The following is a 20,771-nucleotide window of genomic DNA, read 5'->3' as shown; positions in this document are numbered from 1 at the left end:
AGATCAAAGATATAATGATTTAATAATAAGTTTATATTTCAAAATCAAAGTTAATCTCAACGCCAGCCGCAACATTTAAATGCTCAGTGCATAATAAGACAACGATAATCATTATTTCAGTATTCACGACATTTTTATTCAAACTTCAATGTAAAATACCACAGATGTTACAGCTGAGCAAACCGGTGTTGAATGACACTTGACAAGGAAGCAAATCAATTTTTAACCATACGCCTGACTTATCCTAAAAAATAGTGGTGCCAATGATGATTGATTATAGCGATTTTTGGCACCATAATGTACATCTACCTTAAATACAATATATTAAAAAAAAAAATAGAACAAGAGACCACAACACAAACTAATCTACCCTTTTACGTATATGTACAGATGATTGGACATAGATAACGGATCCAAAGCTTCTTCTTTCTCAGCCCGATCCCACCAGTGGAAATCTATACTCAAGACGTGTCAGAATAATTAATTATGACCCTGCTAAATTCAACATCCAAATTAGCCGCTGCAAGCAACGTCCATTCTTCAGACTTGTACACAGCTGAAGATTCATCCGATTTCTTGTGATGATTTTTACCATCAAAATCAGGTTTGATTAAACAAGTCCAAGACCCTATATGATGTGCCATATTTTTCACAACCCCTCGAGGCGGATAATGGGAGAACTTCAACATTTTTTAGCACTATATTCAATCATTACTTGATTTGACGCCTCTCAGGTGTCTCATTCAACACGTACCACTTCGCCAGATCCCATTAGTACAGATACTATATTTAGTATTCTTCCAGCCCTAAATATAAGATTTCTTTGTAATGAGAATTACATTGCAAAAAAAGTCTTATATTTAGGACCGGAGAAGTATTTACAACTCCTTGACATTATAAAGCACCTCATACCTTCTAGTTGAAGTTTCCAGGAATGTCAATATCTGTGTCGGAAGGATTAGAAAGCTCAGCCAGAGGTTCCTATACATCATATCAAGTTCATGTAAGGCAACGACCAGAGTGCAACAGTAACACAATAATGTTACTAACACAACTCTGCTTAACGACATTGGTCACCCGACTCAACTGTCAAGTGGCACGACAACTCAAGTAACGTTTCGTGTACAATTGTGCAGGGTTGTGCTGAATAGCATTAACTTATTATATAGATTAAAAATAAAAATAAAAAACCTACTCAAATGATGAATACCTGCTCCTCATCATTTGCTGAAGAATGCACAAAGCCTGATGACAGTGCGTTTGGTAAGCATTCACCAGACCGCAATTCCTGAAGAAGAAAACATAATGATATTTATTAGATGCATATATTGTTAATTCAGGCAATAAGTTGTTTGGCTAGATTCGGCTCACATTCATATATTCTTAATTTATCTTCTAGATGTAAGACTTTTTTAATATGCTCTAACAACCAGCAAGGTCAACGAGTGGCGCGCCAAAAGTGGAGCAGCTGTATGGAAAGGGTTCCCAAGGAGGAGTGCAACTAGCAGGATGACCAAGAGAGATGTCTATAGTAGAGTCACAAGGGCGCATCAGTTGTGAAGGGTGGGGCTTTGTTCCACTTTTTTAGGATCCACTGCAAAGCCCTAAATCGAATATATGGGATTTTGATGCAAGGTTTACAAGTACCTTGAACTCTCCAATCTCGTGAGCGAGCATTAGGTTTCTGTTTCTCCTAAAGGCTCCTATCACATTACTAACTGGACGATAAAAAATAGAGGAATGACAAAACTCGGGAGAGCGTTAGGTTGGAATTTTATTTTCCATAAAAAAACTACCTCATCACTTGGGTTGACAGCATGATTATTAGATCCTTCAGCAACGGCCTTGGAAGGATCTTCAGAAATTCCCTACGAACACCCCAAAAACAAAAAAAATTGTGATGAAACATTATATGACCTTCCAAGAATGAATTGAAATAAGGGTAGAAGAGTTCTACCTGCTTGTCATGGATGCCAAGCAAGTCTCCTTCCAGGATAATAGGTTTGACTTCAAGAGGAGTCTCCTGCAAATTCCACTCAGGATAATATAAAATCCAATCGAGCACTCATAGGACATGCGTGGATAACAACACTACTAAGAAAACATGACAATGGAGTCTATGTATTCAATTTCTCAAAAAAATTTCTCATACACAAGGCTCTACGGCCAGCTGTGCAGTGGCAGAGTTTGTTACTCTACTAACTCCACTTATTCTCTCTCTTCCGTGATAGGACACTGACCTTCATTCATAACTAAATTACCAACCCACCCAAATCCCTAATAGAAAAGACAGAGCACACTGAGACTTCTCGTGAAATAATTTATTAATCTGATTGAAAAGCTTCTGTGAGCAAAAAATAGAGGAAACAGGGAGTTAAATCAGAGCTCCAAAGAGGCACATAGATTAAGCTTCAGAAGCAAGAAAGGAAAGAAAATGAAGTATGTCATTCTGCCAATAAGTTCCTAACGTCTAGAAAATAGTAGGCTTTAAGGTGAATTTGAACACTGGGTAGAGTCTGGCTTGAGATGCTTAAACTCATGTTTTTAACCTCAAGTTCTTAATATATTCCCCTTCCTTCTGGTCTTATCCCCACCTTCATTTCTCAGCTTAATCTCCCTCCTGCTTTCTGTCTATCATCTCCCCATCATCACTGTTCTGCTGCCCCCTTTTTCTCTCTCTCTGTTCTCCATATCTCTCTCCCACAACCCCTCTGCTTGCATCTGTAGAAGTGTGTGTGTCAGTGTGTGTTGCATCACAAAGTCAGGAAAAACTTAAGTAACCCATCCTACATACCAGCTCACTTTGCTCAACAGAGAGATTTCTCCCTCCCTTACTGAGATCTCTGAGTGTTCCCTGTCAGAATCAAGCAGATTCCAGGAAAAGTGCAAAACAGTTAGAGGGATCAACAGTTAATGAACAAAAACAGTCAACTAGATTTTAATGGTCAGAAAGAAAATTGTATTACAACAATACCATTTAGTCAGAATAAAACATCTTATTTTCCACTGACACAAACAAGAATAGCAGGGTATACTAAAATGCAAAACTGCTGACTAGAGAAACGCACATCCAAGTCCTATGGTTATATCTTTGGGTCCTCAGTTCCAATCATAACCATAATGATGCACCAAACAACTATAAATAATGGTTTGATACAGATAATAGTAAAATAGTTCAAAAGTTGTGCCACAGAGTTACGTTTCTTAGTTAGCAATTATCTAAAACAGCAGCCAGACGAGTCCACTGACCTGTTGAAAATTACGTTCTCTTTCTATTATAAATAAGTTGGTTGTATTTTATATGTTTTTCTTTAAGTAACGTGTATTTGTTTCTAGATTTTTTTACACCATTATGCATTTACAATTAGTTGCAGGATTTTATCTGGATTGGAATAAAATTAGCATTTGGTTATGTAGTTTAGTTGGAGCGGGATTCCAGTTTTCTTTCATTTTCTACATATGCGCATGGTCTCTCTTCAATAAAAATGAGTTCACACAAAGCATTTCATTGAAAAGCACATTTATCATTGTCAATTACTGATTCAACTCAAAATCTTAGATTCTCACATGAAAACTCTAATAATTTTACCAAAATTTGTAACACGCCCCCATATGAAAGCCTATGGGGCCTGAACTGTGGACAAAGCACAAGCCTTCATAACTCATGCTGAAACAATTTTAATTAAGAGGAATGAAGACAAAGATCGACCTTATTTGCCCACATAAGGCCACATGCATTACATAGAGTCCTTGGTCCAGCTGGACCACGACGCATTGCAGGAGTATTATTTTCACTAACACCACAATGTTGACATCTACGTCTGCAGGACATGAGAAACAAGTGAGGAGCACACATAATTTTTGCAAAAATACAGTTGGAGGGGGAAAAAATACTCAGAAGAACTTCTAGATAATAACAATTAACACATTTGTTGGACGGCTTAGCTTGAAACTCACAAAGTTCCGGAATGAGTGCCATCCTGATGAAAGCTTTCCGCAGAATCCAAATTAGATGAACCAGGACTCTCTTTAGAGGATGCAAATTGCCCATTCTTGCGATGCATCCTGGCAAGGGAAACCAAAAAAGAACAAAAAGATAAGTAAGGAACAAAATGAAATTTAAAACCCATTACTCCATTAGTGCTAAAACCACCTACTTAACAAAGAAGCAGATATCAACCTTCAAGCACAATTAGAACGTAAACTGAACACTAGAAGAAGTTAATCATGCATTGAGAGGACTCTGCCTAATAATAACTGTCAGATTTCACTGGAAAGTTCAAAATAACATCAAATTCAATAAGGTCAATTCTTGGAACCCATATACAAGACCATTTATTACCCAAAAAAAAAAAAAAAAGCAATTGATGAGGTGTAATAAGATATTCAAGGACTCAATTTATGAGGAGACTTGAAACAGTCCAGGACGCAACTGATGAGGCAGTTATAAATTCAAAGACATAGGGGCCAAAAAGCAGTTTTCTCAAAACTTTAATTATCAAGAAAGACGACTATAAAAAGTCTTATCCAAAAATTATTTACATCATTTTATGGGTTAGACCAGATGGTAGCCTACTTCATTTGTGGGCCAATTGCACAAAGGAAGACATTGTGTCCAAACTCACAAATGATATGCAAAGATCCACCTCATTCATAGAAGAACATAAATGATGAAACTATTGCAAGTCATACAATTTCTAACAGAAAAACTCTATAATATATAAACCAATGGTCAATTTTTAGGGGCGAAATGGTGCGGTATTAAAATTTAATCTCACCTTTGCGCCACTTCTTTTCTCACAGAGTACCTAATCTTCTTGTCGAAACATCTTTCCTTGCGTTTTTCACGGAACCTAACCAAGGAGGCTATTCTTCTTGAAAGGTTCAACTGCTTAGGAGTATCACCTATGCCCTAAAAATAGAAGCAGACAACACACTCAAACATAAAATCGTTAAACAAATTAAAAACCAACTACTATAAAATAGTAGCTGCATTACCTTGTTGCTTTCATCAAATGGTACTTCAATAGAAGGAGCACATGCAGGCACATCACGTCCTCCCAAAAGCAGCAAAACAGCTTGCACCTACAATGCAAAATTTGAACACCAAATGTTAATCTCCCCCCTTCACCCTCTATTTCATTTCTCTGTTATCTACCTCTCCTTCTCCCCCTCCTTTTTCTCTACCTTATTTTTACTGGTTCTACATCAAATAATCGATCTTAATCTCGAAGAATAAAACAGAGGGATCATTATGTTCAAAGCCAACGGAGGCACGGTACAACAATATGCTTCAGAAAGCAATCAAACATCAAAATTATTAAAGCATTCGATCGAACAGGCATAACGTGCTTGACTGGTCTAGCAATAAGAGGGAGGTAAACAAGGTCCCAAAAAAAAAATGTAACGTACAAAATGCATAGCATCAATTTCAATATACTATAACAAATATGCGACAAACTTGTGAACTGCTCGCCTACATTACCAGATGAGTAAGAACATATTCATCACAGGAGAAGAGATCATATATCTTATGACGTAACGCTTTTGATGGATAATGTGCTGTGTGTGGTATCAGAACATTGTAAAACATGCAGGTAAAGTTCACGTCTTTTGTCCCCTGATCCTTCAGTGCATTAAGACTAGAGCACAGCATTCACTTTAACTTAGTTTTCCCACAGTCGACATTCCCAGAAGTCAACGAAATTCAACGAAGCTGACTAATCGAGGTGAGCAAAGGCTAAAATAAATTACAGATAAACAAACAAATATAATTAATTACCTTTTCCGGTGTCACAGCAGGAAACACATAAACCTCACCCTCGAAAGAGAGAGTGAGCTCACTAGTTCGGGAAGTCGTAACAACTCCTCCGTCGTTTGGCACAGTCACTGAACTAATATTTCCCTCTTCCAAGTCATCCATAGCATCACCACTAGCACCCCCATCCTCATAGTCACCGTCGTCGTCCTCCATTGGTACTGAGTCCCGCACGCGTTTCTCGAATGGACGCGCCTGCAAAGGTTGCGGATTCACGGCTGCCATCAATTTCCCTCCAAAACCCCACAGGTCATGGACTGACCCGTAACCAAAGCCCCAAATTCATCACCAGTTACATCGGTCAAACACAGTTTTTTTTCGCAACTGTAACACTTCTACAAGCCCTTGACGCAAGTGTGGAAATCAACTTTACAATTCTGAGAAGTTTCGAGAACAAGAGGAGAGATGACAACGAAACATCTATCCTCGATTCTAAGATCAGCAAGGGAGGCCGCCTGTTTTCTTGAAGATGCTTCTAACGAGTTTGTCTGTTAATTCTTTTATACGTACGACGTGTCGGGAATTTCTATCTCTGTGCGAGTTTGCTTTAAAGAGCAATCTCCGGTGACTAGGCGCAGATAGTTCAGGGGCCGCGTTCGAGATTATTACCCGATTGAGAATTGGAATTTTTTATAATTAGTCATAAACTAGTAAAAGAATTTCTGAGAGAGGCACGCACAAAGTAGTAGAAGATTTCCATGATGATCAATTGAAAGAATTTCTGAGAGAATCTAGAATTTAGAACCTTTTATAGCCATGCAACTATGCAGTTATAAACCGAAAGAGTGGGGGTGAGCAAGGATGAAAGGCATGGGGAAAACATCAAAATACTCAAAAAGCATTTATTATTCCATGGAAGGCAACAGCCTGCACATATACCAGCGGGGCAGCTAGACCACATATGCTATAAATTGTATGTCTTTTTATCTACGTAATATTGATAATTTAAAATTCTAATTAACAACTAAAAGAGGAGTGTTTTGAAATAAAAATTAATCATTTTGTTTTTTGTTTTTTTAACTAAAATTATAAAATTACCTATAAATATACAATCACTAATGATGATTAACAAGATTTTGTCCTAATGACAATTTTAATTTATATTCTTGTAAATCTTTATATTATTTTTATATTGCGGGCATTGCATTAGAACAAGGCTAAACTAGTCGGGAGAAGAATTGAACCCACCAGCCCTCCATACAAGCGGAACACTTAGCAATGCATTATACTTTTAACAACGTTCATTTCACTTTTTATTATTTTCATCCAACCAAAATAATTCAAGATAATCCATTACCTCAGCATGTTATCCGTAACTCACAAATACTATTTGCCTTACATATAGGCCGATATCAATTAACCTAATAGATTTTTTTAACTTGAAATTAACCCAGCAGATTGCCGTTCACGAAAAGGCATTAAGCCGAACAAATCAAGATAATGGGTTGACTCATCCAGCTACAAACAAAATGGTCCTGTACCGCATAAGGCTCGAGGGGCAAGTCAATTGTTTACAACTCACAAATAGTACGATATCCATTTTATTACTTATTCAAATGCCACATTTCATAGCCAATAACAGTCTTCCCATTTTTATAAAGCTCGAGCAAAAGTTTTACCCCCTGATGGATTCTATTCTAGTTTTTCTCCAAGTATGCGTCGACTACGTCCCAAAAAACTTCGGTCAAATATTAGCTTACCCATGAGAACCTGCACAATCAATATGCATCGAGGTGCAAAACGCAAAAATAAAGCAGATATTACATGCAAATCCAGAGATATCATGGTCGAACTAAAACAGCTGGTTGCAATCCCCATGATATCATATAGACTCCAGTATACATCCAGAATATACGGGTTGCGCAAATTATCAAGCATGGAGAGAAATAAACCTCTTGTATTGATAAGATCATATGCTATAGCTGTACATTCTAGAGCTCAAACCGAATAAATTACTATAACCCTGATACTAAAGCCAATGATTGGCATTTTCTGTGACTGGAAAACTCAAAGATCATTTATGCTGGCTTATCATTATCAGTGAAAGCACCAAGATTGTTACGTGCAGGGTTAGCGGTCCGACAATGTGAATCATCCCGTTCAACCTGCTCATCAGGTGCCAAACAGAGACAGAAGAATGCTCACATTACCTTGAAGTTAAAATAAAAGGAAATCTTCACCAAAAAAATAAATAAATAAAAGGAAATGGTAAACCAACACCACCACCCGGGGGGGGGGAAAAAAAAAACGGTTGTCCTCTAAAGAGGAAACGGTCGGTAAACAAATAAAATAGTGAATGAAAAAACGACTGAGGTAAAGCAGGCAGGCATCATCATAAAATCAAAGCATACCTGCTCAGCTGGTGCAAGAGAATGTTCGTGGTTCTTTTTAGATAAGTCCCTCAAAGTACCCTGCAGAATACCATGGTCAAAAGGTTACGAGCTACTGACAACTCCGCAGCTAGTAATGAAATTGCAAATTTGAGACAAACCAATATAGTGGCACCTCCCACAAAGCAAATGAAAATATAGAAACTAATTGGCTCACAATAAAAAATTGAGATTGAATTAACAATACCTCCAAAGAATTTTATAATCCCAAAAAGTGAAGTAAACATACTGATGAAGAATGGGGAAAGAATATTTGGGCGTGATCTGGTCAGTGATTAAATAAATGCAGAGGCTCATATAAAAACGATCTTTAGTTCCGTTTCCTTTATTGTTCTAAGCATGAATACTTGGTTTCCTTTATAAACATTTGGTCATACACCAAGTAAAAATATAAGATTTTATTCTTTCTCCTTCTACTTTCTCCCCTTTTACTATATCCTCCTATGTCTCCCTCTCCCTCCCTTCCCACGTCAGGAGGCATTATGGGCAAACTCTGGTGCAAACCGCCATCCTCAGAAATTTGCTAGTGTGGCTGCGAACACAGGAAAATGTGGAAACCCTCCAGCACCGCTATTGACGCCATCATTTCAACCAGCCCAGGTCACCAAACCCATATATATACAGCAACCATACCAAGAGAAGCAAAACCGCAAAACCAGCCCAACCTCAATACCTGATTGTTACCATCAGTGCATTAGACATCCACACTCCAGTGGTTCTGCCCCAGTCAGTTTTTTCTTTTTCGTCTCACCACAAAATTTTCCCTTTGCAATCTTTTGGAAGCGTTTTTTAAGCTATTTTGGGCTATAAGATTCACTCTTGCAGTTTGCTATTGCATAGGCAGCACATATTTTGGACACAATAAAACAAGTTAAAATTTGCCTTCAGCATAGTAGGGACAACAAGAAACTGACGTAAAAATATGATGGACAGTGATTAAGTAGACTGAAAGCAAGAAAAACTGCAGGGCGCCATAGCCTTATTACATCAGCAAATCAACAAATTAATGAATACCAAGTCTCATCCTATCAATGCCGTACATGACTTTCCTGATCACTGTCAGTTGTCATGGCTTGTATTACTCATGGACAAAACATCAAGACCAAGCTCAGTTTCAATCTAAATTAGAACAAAAAAATATTCTCAAGATTATGCCACCATGATAGAGCCCGACAATGTCATAACAGTAGAATCACTAGAATCTACATGCTCATTTGATATTGGTGGTGTTGGCGGCAACGCAGTGACATTATCACGTTAAATTAAAAAAATGGATCGAAGACGAAGTTAGAATGTAAATAACATGAAAATTTTGAAAAACACATAGAAATGCTCATAAAAGATGAAAAAGGTTGGGAAAACTAAATCCCTAGTGGCAGGACCTCAAGATCAGGTTCAAACAAAGTGCTGTGCCATCTTAGATTTGCTATTGTTGACATGTTGAGTTTTGAAGAGTCCGTAGTTGATTTTGTCATCATTGCTTGCATCATTGCCCTCCAAGATGTTTGATGAGTACCTAAGTGGAATGGGGAACTATCCTAAACAGAGGTTTACAAAGGAGAGTGAAGAGGAACTCTCTCCTAAATGCTAGTTACTGAGGTAGAAGAACCAGCCCATTTACATACCCCATAGAGCATCTCATACTACTCAACGTAAGACTTGAGCATATCATTATCATACCACCTTAATTTCCATCAACTGGCTTCCCCTAGAGGCCCAACATCTCCAAAGTTATACTTCGTGTCACTTCACTCGATTTTCTCATTGGTAAGAACCCTTCTCATTGGAAAGAACCATCTACAAATAGCCATTTCCAAAATTGGCAACCACTAGCTAGCTTTGATATCAATTAACATAAACCTAAGTAGGGGGAAAAACCCACTTAAAATAATGCTTCAATCAGAATTATCCTTTCCTACTTTTTTCTTTATTGCTTTAAGCATGTGTCTTTACTCTTTAGTTTCCTTTATAAACCCGCAGTAGTAAACTTCAGTCAGTTCAGTCATGAAAAATATTAGTTTCCTCCCCCTTTATTCCCCTGAATCTCCATATTCCTGCTTGTTTGGCCGTTGTTCTTCTGTATCTCCATATTTCTCCCTATCGTTCCTTTCTTACCACTATCCCTACGTGATACATATAAGAGGCCAATAAATCCCCCTGGCTCCACTCCTCCCACCCAACTCCTAGATATTCTGAAATCACCATGTATAAATCCATAGTATGGCTAAAATTATAAAAAGAAGAAAAAAGGAAATACGATTCTAAGAGCAAACCTCCATCATCATGTGAAATGGAATTAGTATTCACTATCCACCATAGTTTGCAGACTTGGACCACATAGCTACCGTGTGTATCAGATATATGTATTAACCGCCACACATGTATTGCTTAAAATAATTTCACAAAAGTCCTCAGTATTATAAACTGAGACGGGCGTGTGTTGTGTGTGTAAAAACTTCAAAACTGAAAGATAACATTAAAACAAATGAAGATTCACAGTACTGTTTGTAGAGATGTTAGAATAGTCCTCAGTATAAAATATACACACAAAAGGTTGAACCAGCTCCCATCCACACACCTTAGCAAGGGCACAGGATGAGACCCTGACTTCTCAACTTAAAATTAATACAAAAGGAAAAGATTAACTCGCAAACGATGTGATATCATTAGCTTTCGAAACATCCAATTACAGCTTCAAAGCCTAACCCATACCAAATATGATAGGGCCAACCACCAGAATTCCCTAGTATCACTTTAGTCCCACTTGATCATGAGACCAAACTCCCTTCGGTGCAAACCACACCATAAAGACAACCTTGACAGCTAGGATTAAATAGAAAACAAGGTCTCAGAATCATATTAGATGCAGCTATCACGGCCCCTTCCTCTTCCTAAGTGCCTTGTTGATCTTTTTTTTAGAAAAAAAATTGGGGGGTGTTGTTTACCTCTGACAACCTTAAGGCAGTCTGGACAACTACTAGTAAATGATTGGAAAGGTTGAGATTTTAAATAATTACTTTCAATGTATAAATAGCTTTTTAGATTAATTTTCCAATGCCAAAAAGCTAATTATTCAAACAAAAGTTATTTCCTTTTCTCCTATGAAAAAATTACACAGTGCACATCTTAAGATGTCAATCTCTATGCACAGGGCATGGTTAGACACAAAATGTAAGGAGAAGGAAATGGAGATGTGATGGAAAAAGACCATTGTACCCTTACATAGGAAAGGATGATAAAAAGGGAAGGATCCTACTCAGTGACAATAACAAAGACATAATAAACATTGTAAAAACTATTTGTCTCGTTTTCCATGATTCCAATATATTTTCCCCCTGTAGCATTACCCTAGGAGAATGCAAATAGCACATTAGGCAACATACATCCATCTAGTATATTAAATCTTCTTTTTTCAGAAAAAGAATCTTAAAACGATACATCAGAATCATAATGGTGCATAGCTGTAGAATGTTCAACATGAATGGAGAAAGAAACAGAACAATTCAGTTAATTTCATTACATTAGGAATCTATAGGAGAAAATGACAAAGAAAGTTTGCTTCCTGGAAATAGGACACCGGGAAAAATACTTACCCTATTTGCCCAAAAAAGTCCACAAGCATTGCACAGTGACCTTGGTCCAGATGGCCCACGCCGCATCATTGGGGTGGATTTCGAACTAGTGCCACAATGAGTGCACCTGTACAAACAGGCAACGAGTCAAAATGCAAAAGAATATTTTTATTTGTACCTAAGTTTATTAAGGAGAATGTGTTTTCTAAGCTTTATGCTAGTCAGTGTTTTGCCATATGAGTACAGTTTTATCATCAAAGGATCCTGGTGAGCTATCCCATTTTATTGGAACAAACAGTTCACTCATCTTAATGATGGTCTATTACTTGCCTGAAAGAAATACTTAATGATTTACTAGAACAAACTTGATGCTTGCTGCCAAGACACTTCCCACTCTCATATATACAAATGTCAGTTGTCAAAACAGTCAAGAGAAGGCCATTGGAGGCCCCGGTGAGGAGGGTGGATCAAACAAGATAGAGTCCCATAAAAAGGAACAGAGGAAGACCGAGAAGAACGCTTAATGAGATCATTGAATGAGACCTCCTAGTTAACAACATGTCTAAAGACTGGGTTGTTGTCAGAGCACGATAGCGTCGTGTGATTCATGTAGTCGACTCCACCTAGTGGGATAAGGCTTGTTGTTGTTGTTGTTGTTGTTGTTTTACTGTGCCAAGCCCATGGGCCTAGCCTATTTTGATATTGCATAGTTAACTAAGGTGAGTTGACTAGCGATACAATGAGTCGCAGCACAAGTGAATAATGTTACATTGACTTTGAATAAGTCCGACATGCTAGCACTTCTGAGCATATAAATCCCACATAATGAAGTAATAGAAAAAGATATAGGCAAAACTACACCTTTGGTCCTTTAACTTCACACAAGGTTTCATTTTGCTCCCTTGAGTAAGTGCCTTTTTAGTCTCAAATCCTAACATGCTAGTTTCATTAATAAAAAATGCCAACATTGAAATTTTAAATGTGGATATAAACATTTACAAATAATAACATGTTACGAGTACTTTCTTTAAATAACAATGATTGGGACAAAAAATCATCATTTGAGATTAATAATGTTGGGTTAAAAGACTAAAAAATAATTTATAAAATTAAGGGATCAAACTAAAGTATAAAGTTAGAAGCCAAAAGTTGCACTTTTGCCAAAAGATATATTATAAACCAATAGAAGGCACCAATGGCAAGCCATGTCTCCACCACAAAAACCAAAATAACAACACAACATCCCATAGGAAGAAACAATATGGGTATGAGATTATAGGGGTAACATGAAACTCACGAGGTCTCTGATTGATTGTCATCCTGCCCTGACTCTTGGACTGTTCCCAAACTATTAGCTCCATCTTGCTTCTTAGAAGAAGTAAATTGACCCTTATTACGGTGCATCCTACAATCAGAAGTCAGATAAGTCAAATACAGCTAATGATGCAAACAAATACAACTGCCACAACAATTAGCAACTAGGAAGTAAATGTAGAGGACTTCTAATGTGCAAGAACACAAGATCATGAAAGATTCATCATTTGGTGATTACAAGTGATAATACCATTAAAATTTAACAATGGATTATCGAAACAACTCTTAAAAATGTCATAGTGATAGAGGTTATTAATTGTATAGACATCAACACCAGGTTAAATGCAAAAACATACACAACTCTGTATTTTTCTTTTTTTTAATAAATAGTAGCAACATCAATCATATTTCAATGCAAGAACTTTTGATAGAAAAAAAGTCCAATGTAAAATATTCTAATCATCCTTTTGTTCTAGCATATGCAGGATAAGCAATTTACTCTATTGACGGGAGGGCGAAGATCAACTGTCAAACAGAAACCTAGGAAGATAAACAAATCATTCCATCACATTCAATAACTCTCCATCGAAAACATCATTTCAGAAGACTATAAATATATGATGGGGTTGTTCTTCAATATAATGAGGATTTGGGATAAATGTTGAAGTAGAATCACATCAGCTGTTCAAGAAGTTAAAAGATATATGCTTTCAATTAGGGAACAGGACCGAAAATTCTCCCTTTAAGTCCCTTACAAAATCAAGGTCTTGTGCCATTTCACAATCAGATGACAACGAAGAGCATAATCTATACCTTTCCACATAATACCTATTAAAAAATAAAAGGCCTAATAAAGCAAAATTTGAAGCACAGGCAATAAATAACAGTTAACGGTATTAATCTTACACGTATCATAACAATACTCTGATAAAAAGATACCAGACACTGATATAAACATGGCATGATAATTATTATCAGACCTGAGAGCCACTTCTTGACGCACGCTATATCTAACTTTCTTATCAAAGCATCGCTCCTTCCTCTTCTGACGAAACCTGCTTAAAGAGGCTGCTCGGTGCGGCTGGCTACATCTCCCAGGGTATTCTATCACACCCTACAGCAGGACACAAATAATTTGAAAATGTAACCAACAATAAAATTGAAACTTGGCAATTTGTGGTTAAGCCCTAATGAAGTTTCGTCATGGCGTACCCTCTCATTTTGAGGGGCCATGTCCTCACATTGCGAACCCGGTGGTATTTCAGATCCACCCAACAGTAACAATACCGCTTGCACCTGTCATATGAAACCAAATGCAGAATTTTATTTCTGAAACATCGCTTGAGGTTATGATTTGATCATCCTTTTGATGCTCTCAAATTGGAAGGAAAACAGATATGCAAAACATTTATTAAAATAGTTACAGTTGCATGCTGCTTAGGCCCACTAGAGCAGAAAGTTTAGTCAATTTACCATCACAAGCAAACGATAAATTGCTTGAGAGTGGAGAGAACCCAGAAGAAACAGTTTCTTCGGAATATATATAGGCAGACAAAGAAGCTAAAGAATCCAGAATACGCTAGTAATTCCAAAAAGAAAATCAACAGGGTGAGTGAAACCCGCACCTTATCGGGAGTAACAGAGTCAAAAACATATACTTGACCACGAAACGACAACGTAAGTTGGCTAGGATCCTCGTGTGGGATGGACAATTCAGAGCCACTGCCGGAAACATATACGGTGTCGGAGTTCACATCCTCCACTATGCCCCCGACTCCACCACTGCCATCTTCGAGGGCTTGCGTTTCGTAATGGATGTTGTGATTATCAATTGATTCGGCGCCAATGCCAGCGCCATCTTCATCTTCTCCGGTGCTGATCCGATTAGTGACATTCATTGATGCGAGTTGTCCGTACATTGCTCGTTCCAGTATTGAACTAGGGGTTTTTTATGCATAATACGAGCAAGTTTGAAACCCTAACCCTGATAACAGCTGGATTAGGATGAGAGCAATATTCGACAGAAGGTGGAGAATAATGGGTATTGTCTGGGAGTGAACGCGAGTCCGGGACAATGTCGGAGTTCAAACATCGAAAGGCAAAGTGAAGGCGAACGCCGGTTCAGGTGAGGACAGCAGGGAGGAAGTAAAAAGTAGCCCTAAATGGTTCGATATTTACGAGGTTTACCCACGTCTGCCCCAATTTGTGGACTCGTATAAATGAGGACTCTAGGGCTGGCCCGTTATTTGGGCCAGCCTTTAAAAATCAATAAAAAATGAACGTTGTCCGTTCTCGATCCAAGTATTGCCTTTGCCGTTTCCTACATGCCCACGGGTTATATTTCTGTTTTCAAGAAGTGGGGAAAAGTACTCTCAGTTTCTTTTTTACATTATTCCTCTATTATTATGCAATAATCAGTTTGTTAAAATTTTAAATATTCTCGTTTATGAGTTATTATACAAAACAATTCATATTTTTTAATAGTATTATTAACATGGATATTGTTAGGTGATTATGATTGAGAAATAAACAGAGAATACTTTTGGAGACATTGGTTGATTCCAAAAAAATTCAAATAATTGTAATTAATATTATTAGTTTGCATAAATTAGTTCACTACAATAATAATATTGATATTATCAGAATAGTATGCCGCAACTATACATTTATGGGTTCTGGCAAAACAAAACTACACATTATGAGCTTGCATTGAATTCGAAAGAAACAGCCAAGCCCACACTTACAAGGTCTGCTTTGGTGTGAGGGATAGACGCGGTAACTGGAACTGGAAGCTCATTCTATTTTTGTTAGATAAAAGTATTCTCCTGTTAATCACCTCTTTTAGTAAAAATTTGAATATTGATTCGCCACTTGACATTAATAAGCACACAACTGAGACTATAGTTTTATGGCGTATTGTTTGGTAAATTCTTATATTCTTATGATCACTTAATCGACTTTCAAACTTTTGTTATCCTGAGTAATGATTATTCATCCCCTTTTATGGCCAATGATGGCGTGATGGATTCAAGTCAACCGAGTTTGGTATATAATCTCTTTTGATTAGTGTATTCTTATTCAGAGAGAGAGGGAACACGTGAGATGTAACCATGTATAAGTAACTTTCATCAAATAATTAGCTGAGGATAAGTGCCAAAATAAAAACAACGCAGTATGCCACAAGAGTGTTTGGCATATATAAAAAGCACTTTTAAAAATTTGTATTTTCACGTAAGTTCAAATAAAACTCTTCTTACGTACTTATTTAATATACTGTGAAATTTTTTAAAATCATAATTTAATCTCTACCTAAATATACTCTATTAATGTCAAACTACAAATAAGGTAAGTTTCTCACGTCATGTCACGTCTTTTAAAAGGGCAAGTGAGGGAGGTATATCAGCATGGGCGCAACTAGCGGAAATTGGCCCAAATGACAGTCTATGGTAACATGGCTCTGATACAATATGGGTGCAATAATTACACGCACAAAATTCCAACTCCCGGAGAAGCTATCATTAAAAAGTTATACGCGAGAACATATAATACTCTGCACAATCCGCAATGCATTCCTTGTGGTAAGGACGCTTCTAAAATGGGGCTTATAACAGGAATCATAGCAAGTGTAGTATGAATAGGAGCTAGCTAGTGTATGCATATAGAACGTACTAATAATGCAATTGTTAATTTACGTTTCCAAGAAAGTGGGTGGGGTTAAACTTTGTTTAAAATTAGTAAAAGCCTGCCGATTTTCAAAGACAGAGATCTAATATAATACTATCTCCGCTTCTAATTATAAGAGCCAGTTGACTAATTTGAGGAGATTAATTAAGTAAGTTGAGTTAGTTATTTATCCTAAATAGATGTTGTCTTTCCTAAAATACCCTTACTAATCAAGTGTATTGACTAGAACTATCATTGCTAGAAGGGCTACTTTGAAAAAAAATATAAATATGAGAGACAGAGTGGAATGGGGTCTTATATTTATGATTAAAATAAAAATCAAACAAGATCTTATATTAAATATCGATAGTAGTATTAAAGTCCTTGCTTCACCCAAAAAAAACAAAAACAAAAAGGAGACCCAATGCAAGTCCCCACATTCTTCATTTAGATGTGTCCTTTCTTTATATAGAATATCTCTGGGAGCATTCTCCGCTGTCCCCAAAAGCCAGTCCCTACATGTGATTTCTGGCTTCTATCTTTCAATATTAAATTATAAACTCCTTCAGTGGCTAGCACCCCAGATAATTACATTGCATCAAAAAATGTATTAAATTTTTATCTGTCTTTATCAAAGCGCAAGCGAAGTCAAAACAACAAAAAACAAATCGGAAGCGTTATAGTGATGGGTTAATCCGCTTACTCCCCCAATAATTACCACACTCTTTCTAGTGATTGGACATGGCTTTTTCTCCTTTCTTAAAATTTAGCGGACGAAAACAAACAGTGCCAGTGCGTGGCCACGTGCCTTGAATCAAGACGATAAACCGTCCTATTAATACGAACAAAGTTGCCTGCGAAGATCGACCGACTTCTCCTCCGGAGACGCCGTCGTTTTAAAGCAATGACATAGTACAAATACCGACTAGAAAAGTCCCGTGGGAAAACAGCGATTCAGGTGAAAGTTGTTGGAAAAGGCTTCGTTAGGAACATTAATGTTAGAACGAGGCTAAGCTGTGTTGGCTGATAATACTCTCTCTGCTTTAAAATATAAACTAAATTTTAAAAAAAATAGTTTTTTTATAAGATAATATTTATTTTTGTTTAAGCATTTAATGAATTTTTTAAAATTTTATCCCTATATATTTTTTATCTTTTTAATTCATTTATTACATTTTTTACTTATTCTCTTCATTAATAAAAACTTATTAGAAAAAACAAATATATGTCTTACACATTTATTGTTTTAAATTGATTTTAATTAGTTTATTAATGAACATAATAGATAAAGTTTAGTTTATATTTTGAACCGGACATAGTAATTCAGAGTTCTGCCTAGCTAATGGGTGTTTGACAACCTCCAAACCATGGTTTCAGAAGTACTTTTCCGCAAAACGAGACAAATTACTCTACATATTTACTTCGTAAACTGTAAAAACACTTCTGAAACTATAGTTTGGTTTCTATCCAAATACTCTCTAAGTCTAGCTTGGCACAACGGGCCTGCCCGTATGAGTCACCTTAATTAGGCTAAATTGAATTCGGTGAGTTTTTGAATTTGCTTTTTAAAGTGATCTTAGTGTGTGTTAGGAGTTTTGTACTGCCTTGTGAGGAAAATACCGTTTTTAAGTGATCACGGGAGGATGTCAGACCTTCCCTTAGACTTTAAAGATCACAGTGCATAAAAAATGGGTGGAAGAAATAAAGCTCATAAAAAAATAAAAGAAATCCCCTGTATGCATGGAATGGCAAAAAAATTATCTTTCTAGATTGGTGTAACTCACTGCACTCTATTCTCTCCATTCTCTCAGCATCGCTGAGCTCGGCTCCAACGTCCAACGCTGAGAAGACTGCATAATAGCAATTGGCTGATTCTTTACTATCCTTTTTTCACTTAATATAAAAACTAATTAAAAAATTAATATTAATGTTATATATAAAACTTATTTAACATGTTTATTAATTTTTTTAAATTAATTTATTAATATACTCCTAACGTTAATCACATAAGAGAGAGAATAAGGGAATTAAAAATATGCTTAAAATGTTTTAGGAAAAATATCTCACATTAACTAATTTAACTAACATTCTTGATTTATTCAAATTAATTAATAAGATGTTATATTAAGAGCCAGATGAGTGTTTTCTTTCCTTTAATTGAGTTTTTTTATTGAGTGTATAACCAAAACACAAACGCACTAAATTATAGCAAGGGACTGTGTTTTTCTCCTCGAGTAATTAGAGGACTAGCCAGAAACGCAATCTCCCATACCAAATTTAATTAGCGAGGAACCACATTTTTCGAAAATCATCTCTAACATTTAGCCCATCAGTAGGGATTGGTGAGGATTGAAATAGTAATACATCCCAGGTGGCTAATTAATCCTCCACTGCGTCCTTGCTTAAATTGACTTGTTCAAAGATATTCTCCTATTTGCCAAGGAACTAGTAATATCGTTTTCTCACGGGATATAACGAGGAAATGAATATTTGAAGGGTAATTATTGTGCAGGATGAGAAGGGGGAGCGATTTGACAGTAATAATATTAAACACACACAAGTTACACAACATGTTTATAATTCAAAATTAGATTTTATATTAAAGATGGAGAATTCAAATCACAAATTAGATCATATACTCCTCCAATCTTAAATACAAGACTTATTTTATCACGTTAATTATACTATAAAATAGTTCTTATATTTAGAATCGGATGAGTACTAAATAGGGCTGGTAATATGGGCCAACTCGCGGGTTACGGGTTGGCCCGTGACGGGTCCAGCTGAAAAGGCTTGTTTGAAAGCGGGTTGGTTTTTAGCCAACCCTAACCCGTCAAGGTGGGTTAATGGGTTGGCTCGCTAACCCGTCAACACTTATTTTTTATTTTTTACTTTTTAATATTTTTTATTATATAATATTTAAAAATAATAATAAAATTTTTGTTTTTTCTTGAAACATTTGATTAAAAGCACCAAATAAACTATATAGGTATTTTTTATTCATTTTTATATAGGATATAATATATTATAATATAATTATAATAATTAAAAAAATTTAAAAAGATAAAAAAATAAATGTGGGTTAGCCCGCGGGTTGACGAGCTAACCCACGGTGGGTTGCGGGCTTGACGGTACGGGTTAAAAAGACTTGTTTATTGGTGGATTGGCTTTTGGCCAACCCTAACCCGTCATTTTTTACGGGTTGGCAGGTTAAACTATGGGTTCAACTCATATTACCAGCTCTAGTATTAAATAGTAGAAGAGATAGCACTACATTGTGATTTTAGATTTTTTTTAATCCCTATTTAAAATAAAATTGCGTTAGTGGGGTTAATTGGAATTTGAAGTTCTCTCCATGAAGACGCGCACCAAGTCGAGATAAATACTACTACTAGAAAGGTTCACGCATTCCAAGTGAGGAAGAGCCAATAAAAATAGTTTTAAAGAAAATCTAAATCCAAAAAGTAACAAGGAGAAACAACCTTTACAGCACATGCTAGAAGCGATATCAAAATGGAAACCAAAGCCTGTTGCGATTTTTTATTTTTTTAGATGATCACAGGCCGTTGAAAACACCCACCGCGAACAGAGAGAGATGACGACAAATGATCACACGGGGAATAGCGCCACTGCATCCCGGTTGTTAACGGTGGTCAAGTTGGAACTTAACATTTTTTTTTTTAGGTTTATATGTTTAGTGTTTATTTAATAAAATATTACCAGTATATTATTAAACTCCTTTTTTGGTATACACATGTGATGAAGTTAAATCTAATTTTTCCTCTTACATATAATTATTTTGATAAAATTCAATTAAAATACACCAAGATTTTAGGAGAAAATTTGTCTCTAAATAGCTGTTTGAAAAATTACCTACTTAATAGGTGATAACATATTAAAATCTGAAAAATATGAATTCTTCATATCCCTTGTAGTACTAATTCTTTTTTTCGTATAAAAACATTTAATGTTGATTCTTTATATTCTTTATAATACTACAAAATATATCTTATA

General features: G+C 36.3%; 2 protein-coding genes across 4 annotated transcripts; both read right to left on the bottom strand.

Annotated features, from left to right (window-relative positions):
- Positions 1-100: 100 nt before the first annotated feature.
- LOC114757337 (GATA transcription factor 24) lies at positions 101-6,540 on the bottom strand. 3 transcript variants are annotated; one of them, XM_028946349.1, is made up of 11 exons: positions 5,783-6,539; positions 4,999-5,085; positions 4,779-4,912; positions 3,958-4,065; positions 3,710-3,821; positions 2,795-2,854; positions 1,958-2,023; positions 1,797-1,868; positions 1,211-1,288; positions 913-981; positions 101-492 (listed from the first exon to the last, which is right to left on the bottom strand). In XM_028946349.1, exons 1-10 carry the CDS (start codon positions 6,041-6,043, stop codon positions 916-918), a joined length of 1,044 nt encoding a protein of 347 aa, XP_028802182.1. In that variant the 5' UTR covers positions 6,044-6,539; the 3' UTR covers positions 101-492; positions 913-915. The 3 variants fall into 3 exon arrangements, with proteins under 3 accessions (XP_028802182.1, XP_028802181.1, XP_028802180.1); XM_028946348.1 differs by having other exon boundaries at positions 101-981; XM_028946347.1 differs by lacking the exons at positions 101-492; positions 913-981 and adding an exon at positions 988-1,086 and having other exon boundaries at positions 5,783-6,540.
- A 983-nt stretch (positions 6,541-7,523) lies between these two features.
- Positions 7,524-15,258, bottom strand: LOC114757338 (GATA transcription factor 25). Its single transcript, XM_028946350.1, has 7 exons — positions 14,720-15,258; positions 14,307-14,390; positions 14,075-14,208; positions 13,078-13,185; positions 11,802-11,907; positions 8,170-8,229; positions 7,524-7,923 (listed from the first exon to the last, which is right to left on the bottom strand). The coding sequence occupies exons 1-7, from the start codon at positions 15,011-15,013 to the stop codon at positions 7,837-7,839; spliced, it is 873 nt and encodes a 290-aa protein (XP_028802183.1). The 5' UTR covers positions 15,014-15,258; the 3' UTR covers positions 7,524-7,836.
- Between the last annotated feature and the right edge of the window lie 5,513 nt (positions 15,259-20,771).

This window comes from Neltuma alba, unplaced genomic scaffold (genome assembly GCF_004799145.2).
Source record: "Neltuma alba isolate B1F8T4 unplaced genomic scaffold, ASM479914v2 tig00010592_pilon, whole genome shotgun sequence".
Taxonomy (NCBI): Eukaryota; Viridiplantae; Streptophyta; class Magnoliopsida; order Fabales; family Fabaceae; genus Neltuma; species Neltuma alba.
This window is presented reverse-complemented; position numbering and strand designations above follow the sequence as displayed.

Excerpts from the sequence above, each read along its gene's own strand:
- LOC114757337 (XM_028946347.1), bottom strand. The coding sequence starts at position 6,043 with ATGGCAGCCGTGAATCCGCAACCTTTGCAGGCGCGTCCATTCGAGAAA. Across the intron at positions 3,822-3,957 it reads GGCACTCATTCCGGAACTTT|ACGTAGATGTCAACATTGTG; the intron begins GTGAGTTTCAAG and ends CATGTCCTGCAG. Across the intron at positions 1,289-1,796 it reads CTGTCAACCCAAGTGATGAG|GAATTGCGGTCTGGTGAATG; the intron begins GTAGTTTTTTTA and ends TTTCTTCTTCAG.
- LOC114757338 (XM_028946350.1), bottom strand. The coding sequence starts at position 15,013 with ATGTACGGACAACTCGCATCAATGAATGTCACTAATCGGATCAGCACC. Across the intron at positions 8,230-11,801 it reads GACTTTTTTGGGCAAATAGG|GGTACTTTGAGGGACTTATC; the intron begins GTAAGTATTTTT and ends GGTATTCTGCAG. Across the intron at positions 7,924-8,169 it reads CTCTTGCACCAGCTGAGCAG|GTTGAACGGGATGATTCACA; the intron begins GTATGCTTTGAT and ends CCTGATGAGCAG.